General features: G+C 43.8%; 1 protein-coding gene across 1 annotated transcript; it reads right to left on the bottom strand.

Moving 5' to 3' along the window:
- Window positions 1-270: 270 nt before the first annotated feature.
- On the bottom strand, window positions 271-1,085 carry LOC147030576 (uncharacterized). The gene has a single exon (XM_085872190.1). The coding sequence runs from the start codon at window positions 1,083-1,085 to the stop codon at window positions 336-338; it is 750 nt and encodes a 249-aa protein (XP_085728316.1). The 3' UTR covers window positions 271-335.
- Window positions 1,086-10,435: the final 9,350 nt, after the last annotated feature.

Genomic DNA, 10,435 nt, shown 5'->3' with positions numbered 1-10,435 from the left:
CCGGGGCTAAAATGACTTCTCGAAGGGCAAGAGACACGATCTCGGGATCCATATAGGGGTTTTTGCGGACGGCGAGTTCAATAGTGTCATTTTCAACACCACCTGAGGTCATCTTCAAGGTCAATAGGTCATATTTCAAGGTCAAATTACTGAATTTTGCTATTTTTTCCCCGTTTTTGTGTCTAACTCATAAACGGAGAGAGATGGCTGATTGTAATAAGATGCAAGTGTGTAGAGCTGTCAAACTTTGATATTTGTTGTCATATATCGTATTACATAAACATTATATGCATGTCACAACACTATGCCTATTACAACTGTATCTATGTCTATCACTAGTTGGAGAGCTTTTCTTGCCTCCTGAGGCATCCCAAAGCTTTTTCTTTGTCACTTACATTGAGGACATGAGCTTTCAATATAATGTTAGCTAAAATAGTACATGCAGCATTGCTACTAGCTAAAGGCGCATCTACAGAGGATAACAGCTCAGCAAAATGAAATCGGCAACGCATTTTAGTCTTGTCATACAAATTAGAGGCATTATGTACAAAAAAGACGGTTGACATAGTCGGCACACTCAATCCACCTCTATTCAAATTATCTAGAAACTCAGATGACACCTCGTTACCATCTTCATCATCAATGATCTCCTCCATACTCGTGCTATCGCCATATTTATGAACAAGGTGTCCGGCCAAATAAACTACTTTATGCTTTAGGGCATCGTCAGACCCCAAGAGATCCTGAGTGTCTTGAGGAGTAATCTCGTCAATGAGTTCACTTCGCTCATCTGGATTTATGGAGGTTGTACAGTTTTTGTCGCAAGCAATCACACGAGAACTCGATTTGGGCATAATGTCATGCTTAACGAGTGTTTGCAAATTTACAATTTTAGCTGCAGCCATAATGTCAACTACGTCAATGTAGAAGTTTCCACCGCTTCTTTGCCTGGCTTGGCCGAAAAACTTTTCCAAGGCTTCATCTGCAAATATAGCAGGAAGAACGTAGTCAAAGTCTTTCTCTGCCAGAAGATGCAGCTGCGACAGAAGGAACGTGAAATGAACAAGCTCGTGTGCCTCAGTCATCCAACAGAGCTGGCTTATTACAAGCTGAAGAATTTCCTTGCTTGTGCATTCATAGATGTTTACCTGGTCAGTTGTGGATCTAATCTGGGACCATTTTGAGAGCAGGCTGTTCTTCTGCAAAGGAAAAAGTCGTTTGGGCACCTCAATGCCATCTTTCTCAACTCCATTCAAGAATATAAATCCAAAAGGTGAGTGAACTTGTTGGAAATGAAATAACTGCTTGACAGTTTGTCCAGTAGCATCAGTTCTTGATAGGTAAAGGTTTTCCTGGTCTTTTATGACGTTAAAGCCAGGAAAATAGGAGCTGATTTTAGCACAGAAGTGGTCGAAATCTTGGATATTGTCTGCAGCCTCATCAGCTGCCTGCATCTTCTTAGCTCTTGATTCTGACGTAGAAGATGATGTTGGGCGTGGGGCTGAGGTCACCTGCTTCAAAGCTGATTTCGGTACTCCAGGAAATATTGATTGGGGTTATTTGGGTCGTTTGCCACCCCTAACTGACACCCAATCACAATTGAAATGTGTCTCACAAATATATATATATATATATATATATATATATATATATATATATATATATATATATATATATATATATATATATATATATATATATATCTCTCCTTTAAGCACCTCAAGCTTTCTTTCTCACTTGGCATTGCCAATATCCATCTCTCCCTCTCCTCAGGATCTTTTGGGAAGGATACGACCTTTACATAAGGTGTCCCATCATAGTTTCCTCTACAACTAAAACAGCTGCAACGACGTGGCATATTGTCACCAAAGCAGGAAACAACACAAAGATCCTGTGAGATCACCAGCTGGACAGTTTCTGAAAGAGAAACAAACAAAACATACATTAGTTAACGATGATAGAAATCAGCAAGTAGGTGCAGTAGGTGCACAATGTCATGTTTTGTCATTGACTTTACAAAAGTTTTCCTCTACGAGTTAGACACAAAAATGGGCAAAAAATACCAAAATTCAGTAATTTGACCTTGAAATATGACCTTTTGACCTTGAAGATGACCTCAGGTGGTGTTGCAAATGACGCTATTGAACTCGCCGTCCTCAAAAACCCCTATATGGATCCCAAGATCGTGTCTTTTGCCCTTCTAGAAGTCATTTTAGCCCCGGACTCAAGTTAATCCTTCAGACTCAAGTTACAAACACCGAGATCGTGAGGTTCCAGTCCTTCTCTCTAGGAGTCTACGCTTTCCTTATATCTACCACCAATACAATTACAAAATAAGAGCATATAGCCAATTTCGCAAAAGTAGAATGGCGGTCATTTTGGAAAATGGTCGCCGAAGCTAACCAAGGCACAATCTCGGGTGTCTCCATATCTAGAATTGTTCGGAATACATTATTCTACATGTGTACCAATTTTGGTGCTTTTATGCAAATTTGAACAATTGATCTGAAATATCAGACTACACTGCAGGACTATCATTGGTTTTGTTAAGTTGTTATACAACAATATATCTAGTTTGTGTAAGGTAAGCGATGGTCTCTGTTCACCCATTCAGGTTCATAGGGGTGTTCGGCAAGGCTGTCCATTGTCAGGTTTACTGTTTAGCCTTTCTCTTGAGCCATTACTAATTAATCTTAGGAACTCTCTTTCTGGCTTTGTACAGTCACCAGAAGAACATTCTATCGTGGTGTCTGCATATGCTGATGATGTCTGCGTAGTAATTAAAATGATCAGGATCTAACTACTCTTCTCGGATCTTTACGTAGATTTCATCTTGCTTCACATTTGCAGTGTAATTGGCAAAAGAGTAAAGCTCTGTGGGTATCCTCAGCTCAATGTACATCCGGTGGGCTTCCCTTAGCACCACCTCAGTCTCTTCCGAAAGATCTTAGGTGGACGAGAGAGGGGGTGAAATACTTAGGTGTTTATCTTGGCCCTCATCAATTCATTCAACCACTGGAACCATACTCTGTACAGAGCGTCGTTGCTGCCGAAGCAGTTTCCTTGGCTGTTCGGCACAATCCTGGACGGGTTGCCACTCCGACACAGGATACTCGAATGACTCGATCATCCCCAGCAAGCTGGTACTCATTTTGCTGACTTCGGAAGGATGGCAGGCTGAGTCAGCCCCCTGGTGAAGTAATTCAGTGGGCAACGAGGCTTGAACTCAGGATCCTTGGATCCCAAGCCACCACCCTAACCACTGAGCCAACAGCAGGCATTTGGCCCTTATCAGTACTCCCTTATAACTGGGAAGGAGTGGTAGATCATGTAACCAAGCGTCTTAACAAATGGAAAAGGTTCCTTCCGCAAATGTCTTTCAGAGGTCGTATACTAATTATTAATACCTTAGTTACCTCTGTCTTGTGGCACAAATTCATCTGTTTACAGCCACCAGATGTCTTGCTTAAAGAGATTCAACAGATACTGGTCAACTTTTTTTGGAATGGCCATCATTGGTTGTGGTCAGACTTACTCTGCCGCCCCTTGTCTGATGGTGGCCAAGGGCTCATTGACGTAAAGTGTCGTCTGATGGCCTTTCGGCTGAAGTCGATACAACGAGCGATCAATGTGGAAAAACGGACCTGGTGCCCCGAAGCACAACGAATATTGAGACAAGCTGGATTGTTCGGCTACGGCCTTGAGTTGTTCCGAATTGAATAAAAAAAAAAGATTGACACGTCTCACCTTCCTCTGTTTTACCAGAGTCTGTTGAATGCTGGGCAAGCAGTAGTGGTGACCCACCAGATGGATTTGTATGACATCAAAATGTTTGTGGGAGAACCTCTATTCCTCAACCCACTCTTTCCCAATGTTCCCAAAAGCCATTGCTTTTTACAAAACTTCATTTCAGCTGGTATCAAAAATGTTTGGCATCTTCGTGACGCGTCCAGCTGTTGCTGGAAATCTGTTAAATAAATTGCTGAAATCACTGGCACCAGGTCGTTAAGAGCTGTCGGTAAAGTAGTTGTCGATGTCATCCGTACATCCTTTAAACTTGGGTTGCAGTGGAGAACGGAGGTCCAATGGACACCCCATAAGCCTTCACTTCCGAGCTTACTTGTCCAATTCGCTGGGGTTACTCCATCTCCAGTCAGTATTGGCTCTTGTTTATTTAGTTATCTTGACTGTAAATCAATTTATCGTTTTTGTCTTTCTGTTATTATTATAAATATCTCTGCAGTTGGAGTACTGAGATGGAAAACGCTTTTGACATCTGTCACCCCTTCTGAACCTGCATGGGAATCGATGTATTGCACACCAACAACAAAAAGATCAGGTGACTTGCAATGAAGACTTGGTCGCTGCCAACAAACACCTTTGTCAACCGAATTGATGTTGCTGTCTCAGTGCTTTGTCCCTTTTGTAACATCACTGAAGATTTGTCCCATGGATATATTGATTGTGTACGATTGTGCTCCCTTTTTCTTTTATTGAACGATATATTTCATCGGGTAAATGTCCCCTTTTCACTCCGGTTATTTATTTTTGGCCTCAGAGTCAATTCCGGTACTGAAAAGTTGTTAATGTTGTTGAACTATGTCCTGTCGGAGGCAAAGTTAGCAATCTACCTGTCGTGGAAAGCCAAAATGAAAGGCAAACCTTTTGAGCAATGTAACGTGATTTTGCATTTCCAATCCCTGGTTTCAACTCGTTTGAAACAAGAATTTCATTATTACAGAAATAATGAAAATATGAATACCTTTGTTGAAACTTGGTGTGTTGGCAAGATGTGTAACGTAAATGAAAATGTGTTAGAAATCTACGTGTAGTGTTTCTTTCCTTGTGTCTTTGAAATTTTCTTGGTTTGGATTACTTTTTTTGGGGTGTTTCTATAACTTTGTTGATTTCTCTTTGAAACTATATTTTGGTTTACTCCTTTGGTTTTTTTGTATTTTCATAATAAAAGGAGTCAAAAGTCAAACTCTCTCTGTCTCTCTCGCTCTGTGTGTGTCTCTATGTCTCTCTCTGTCTCTGTCTCTGTCTCTGTCTCTCTCTCTCTCTCTCTCTCTCTCTCTCTCTCTCTCTCTCTCTCTCTCTCTCTCTCTCTCTCTCTCTCTCTCTCGCTCTGTGCTTCGTCTCTATGTCTCTCTCTGTCTCTCTCACTCTGTGTGTGTCTCTATGTCTCTCTCTGTCTCTCTGTCTCTCTCTCTCTCTCTCTCTCTCTCTCTCTCTCTCTCTCTCTCTCTCTCTCTCTCTCTCTCTCTCGCCCCCTGCTGGTCGTTGGTGAGTCGTGCATGGGTGTGGCGTCATGGCGGCTCTGTGTGTGCAGCTGTGAGTACTGTGCTGTGTTAGTGTTGTTCCTGTCCCTATTTCGTTTCCCTCTGTGTCCCCGTACGTGTTTGTGGAGTTTTTTTCCCTGTTTCCCTTCCTGCTGAGACGAGAGAGAGAGAGAGAGAGAGAGAGAGAGAGAGAGAGAGAGAGAGAGAGAGAGAGAGAGAGAGCGAGAGAGCGAGAGCGAGAGAGAGAGAGAGAGAGAGAGAGAGAGAGAGAGAGAGAGAGAGAGAGAGAGAGAGAGAGAGAGAGAGAGAGAGAGAGAGAGAGAGAGAGAGAGAGAGAGAGAGAGAGAGAGAGAGAGAGAGAGAGAGAGAGAGAGCACACACACGGTAGGTGCTTTGTGGGTTTTCCTTGAAACCTTCGGGTTTCTGGGCCTACTTTTTCATCTGCCTTGTTTTCATAGGCCTGCCGTTTATCGGTGGTTTAGCTTCTTCCTTATACTCTTCCTTTCCCTTATACTTCATTTGACCCCACTTGCTGGTTGCTTGTGACGGTTTTCCTTTGTTAAACTTAAACTTCTCTTCTTTTGCTTTAAGCTATGGCAAACGGACGTTTGCACAATAGTGTGTACGAGTCACTCACTCGGAAAAATGGAGTGACAATTACTCCACCTGATGGAGTTAGTGTTGAGAACGTGGTGATGGCTCTGGGAGAGCTCGTAGGAATCGAGAATGTTCTCGCTGCTTCGAAAATGAGCCAACGTGTCGTGGTTTTCTTGTCGGAGGAGCGACACGTGGCTCTGGCGGTCGAAACCGGTCTCTCCGTACTACCAGACGTCTTCGTTAACGTTAGTTATCTCGATACGATGGCGGTAAAATTAACACTGTCCAACATCCCGCCCTTCTTCTCGAGTGAGGAGATTGTAGCTGCATTAAGCGTTTTTGGCACAGTTGTATCACGAATCTCCATGATTCCACTTCGTCTCCGCTCTGACGCTTCGGTTCGCCACATCATGTCGTTCCGACGTCATTGCTATATCATTCTAAAAAACAACGCTCAATCGCTCAATGCAGTTATGACTTTAAAAAATAAAAACCGCAATTACCAGATTTATATCGCAACGGAGACCACAACTTGTTTTATCTGTGGTGAATCGGGACATTTAAAAAGCGATTGCCCCAAGAATATATTAAATGGAATATCTAGAGTGGTCGAACCCATTGAGACGAATAGTGGTATATCTAGAGTTGGGCACGTTGGTGACGCTTCAAACTCGAACAATCTGCCTGGGCCGCCGAGAGTGGAGGTAAATCCCCCCCTGACAGATGACGAAAGCTTCACCGTTGTTCCTTCAAAAAGGAAACATAAATTGAAGCATCTAAATGATAACAATAGTCAAGATGTGACGGCGAGCTGTGCAAAAAAGATGGCGCCGGCTGCCGAGAATAATGACTCGTGTTTGGAAGCAACAATAGATGCTCTTTTTAAAACGAAAAATCGATTTGATGTAATTGCTCCAGAGGATGATGACTTTTTTGTCGGTGGGGTTGGTGAACATGAGGAGGAGATTGGTTTTGTGCAGCAGGGAGCACACGTGACCACTCCCATAGTCACAGGCACCTTGGATATTAACACCGAATCCACTGTAACCCCCCTCCCTGTAAAGACCAACAGTGAAATGTGTACCGTTTCTAAGTCACCAATTACTCCAAACCTGGTTGAATCAGGGTGTAAAGCTTCAACTAGTGAAACACCAGGTTCATCTCAAGCGGAATATAACGTTCCTTCCATTAGTATTCTTCCTCCTCCCCGTTTTCTTCACCCTCCCACTCCTCCTCCTCCTCCCCTCCCACTTCTAATCTTCTTCCTCTTCCCACCTCCACCCCTCCACCTCCCTATTCCACCTCCCCTATTCCACCTCCCCCTACTCCACCTCCCCCCACTCCTCCTCCCCCCACTCCTCCTCCCTCCACTCTTCCTTCCCCGACTCCTTCTCCCCCTTTGGAAGTGGAATGTGAGGCTTCCCTTATTAAACCATCAGCTCCATCTTTGGAGCATAACGATAATGTAATGGACACCAATCAGTACTCGGATTATGATTCGGACGGGGACTCATCACTTGCTTCTTGTGGCGGTGCTGAAGCATGGAATGATCCAGTTTCCCAAGATTCGGAGAGTGTTACCAGTGTTCCACCTGCCGATATCATAAAGTTTCTTCATGACACCTTTCGTAAGAAACATGTTAAAATTAAAAACTTTTTCCCTGACTTATCCGGCTTTATAATCTCTGCGAAGCTTTTGCTCCTCAAAGCCGGACAGCTTGGTGTGACGGAATCACAAGTGTATCGACTCCGGAAATGCATCCTCAAAGCAAAGAATGAGCTGCAGACACTGAGAGACTAAGTTTTTGACACACCCTAACTCTATGTTAGCCTATGGCCTTCTCTATAGCGAGTTTAAATATTAATGGGGGACGCTCCTCCATCCGTAAAGCAGAAGTTAAACAGTTTGTTGAGACAAATCACATTGATGTTTTGCTTTTGCAAGAAACAAGATGTAGCTCCTCTTGTGCAAGTGAATGGCAAAGGATAATGAGAGGAAAATGGTTTTTTAGTAGTCTGGAACACCCAAGGGCTGGGGTGGCTGTTTATATACAACCTTCCTTTTGTAGTCCCAGTGTTGTTTTTAATGAGATTATCAAAGGGTATTTGATTTCACTCACCTTCACACATAATGGCTTTAAACACACCGTACTGAATGTCTACGCACCGAGCGATAGCACGGAGAGACTCACCTTTTACACACACTTAGAAACGTCTCTTTTACACATTGATTTTGATGGACTTGTCTGCTTGGGTGGAGATTTTAACTGCACGATGGACCCCACCATTGATCGTAATGGAGAGGAGCCGCACCCAGCAAGCGCAGCGCCTTTGTTGAGAGCCTTGTCCAAGTTTTCTCTGGTTGATGTGTGGAGAATCCGCAATCTTTCTCTCCGCCAATACACGTGGAGTCGGTGTTCAAAAGGCCACGTATCACTTGCAAGATTGGACCGTTTCTACATCAACAGTACCTTTTTAAATGTTGTGAGCAATATGGACATTATTCCGAGCGGCTTCTCAGACCATCACATGGTCGCACTTCGGATTCACCAACCAGTTCGGAATCGTGGTGCTGCCTACTGGACCTTCAACGCAAGCCTCTTGGATGACCAACTGTTTGTCGATGCCTTTGGTGTGTTCTGGAGAGCCTTGCTCCAACGTAAAACTTCCTTCCCCTGCCTTGGAAAATGGTGGGACAACGTCAAAGTGCAAATAAGATCCTTTTGCCAACAATATGGAGCCTACCACACCAAATATGACTCTGCCCTTCAATCCTTGCTTGCCAAAGAAATATTATATTTGCAGACCAACCTCTTGGCCTCAAATCATGAAAGAACCAACCTCTTGCTGGCGAAGAAAAAAGCTCTTCTTGCTGGACTTTGTGCAAAGCAAGCCAGAGGAGCGCTGATTCGTCTCCGACTGGAGAATTTGTGCAACCTGGACACCTCCTCTAAGTTCTTTTTTGGACTGGAAGCTCAAACAAAGAGAAGTCAGCAGATAACTTCAGTAAGGACAAAGGAAGGAAGGATAACACACAATCAAAAAGATGTCAGAGCCTCACTCAGACACTACTTTACTGAACTTTATCATGCTCCGAAAATTGACAACAAAATGGTAACAGTGCTGACTTCTTCCTTACCTCCCTTGTCAAAATCTGCAGTTCTACAAATGGACAAGGAAGTAACTTTGGAGGAACTCCAAGCTGCTCTTCAAACTCTACCCTCGGGTAAGGCCTCCGGCCTGGATGGAATTCCTGCGGAATTTTATAAAACCTTTTGGGACCTCCTCGGACCAGAACGACTTGAGGTTATAATCGACGGTCGACGATCAGGCTCACTGCCATTAAGCTGCCGGAGGGCTGTCCTCGCCCTTATCCCCAAAAAAGGAGACCTTCAGCAACCACACAACTGGCGTCCCATCTCATTACTCTGTGCAGACTACAAAATATTTTCCAAGGCCCTTGCCAACCGCCTTAAAGCCATAATCGAGGAGATCGTACACCCAGATCAGTCTTACTGTGTCCCGAAGAGGACAATTCATGACAGTATCTTCATTGTGAGTGATATAATTGACATCTGTTCTCTTGAGCAAAGGAATGTCGGGTTGGTGTTCTTAGATCAAGAAAAGGCCTTTGATACCATTGATCATTTTTATCTTTTCTCTGTTTTACGGGGGTTTGGTTTTGGGGAAAATTTTATCTCTCATGTGCAGTTACTGTATAACAACACTTTTAGTCTCTTAAAGGTTTACAACATTTTATGTCCCCTTTTCCCGGCTAATAGAGGAATTCGTCAAGGGTGCCCTCTTTCTGGCCTCCTGTACTCTCTTGCGATTGAGCCTTTGCTCGTTCGGTTGCGTGCACGTCTTCTTGGTTTCCTTCCTCAACCAATGGCGAACCCGTTTAAAGTGATTGCTTATGCAGATGATCTTTGTGCAATCGTTCGCTCGAATGAGGACGTCTCAGCCTTGGTCCGTTGCATTCATGAATTTGGTTTGGCAAGTTCCACAAAAGTGAACTGGGGAAAAAGCAGAGCTCTCCATCTTGGTCCACAAAATGGCGCCATTCCTCCGACTCTTCCCGAGAAACTTAAATGGGAAAGGGATGGAATTCTTTACCTAGGCGTCTTTCTTGGAACTGAGAACTTCATTTTAAAAAACTGGGAATCTCTAATAATTAAAACTGAGAGACGTTTACGAAAGTGGAAGGGCTTACTTTGTCAACTCTCCTATCGGGGCCGAACCCTTGTTATCAACAACCTTGCAGCATCAATGCTTTGGCACGTTTTTATAGCACTGCAGCCCCCAGATTTGTTTCTTAAAAAATTACAATCAATTCTTATTGACTTCTTTTGGGGAGGAAAGCATTGGCTCCAACCTGGTGTGTTAAACCTGCCTGTTTCTGAAGGAGGACAGGGGCTGATTGCTATTACCAGCAAGGTGATGGCTTTTCGCCTCCTTTCGCTTCGCAGACTGCTGTACACGGACGTCTCGTGGAAGGCCTTGGCTCACTGCCTGCTTCGGCAGGCGGGGAAACTCGGCTACGATCAGCAACTGTT

This window comes from Eptatretus burgeri, chromosome 3 (assembly GCF_056783735.1).
Source record: "Eptatretus burgeri isolate ZD-2024b chromosome 3, Ebu_testis_v1, whole genome shotgun sequence".
Lineage (NCBI taxonomy): Eukaryota > Metazoa > Chordata > Myxini > Myxiniformes > Myxinidae > Eptatretus > Eptatretus burgeri.
This window is presented reverse-complemented; position numbering and strand designations above follow the sequence as displayed.

Coding starts and splice junctions, on each gene's coding strand:
- LOC147030576 (XM_085872190.1), bottom strand. CDS start 1,085: ATGACTGAGGCACACGAGCTTGTTCATTTCACGTTCCTTCTGTCGCAG.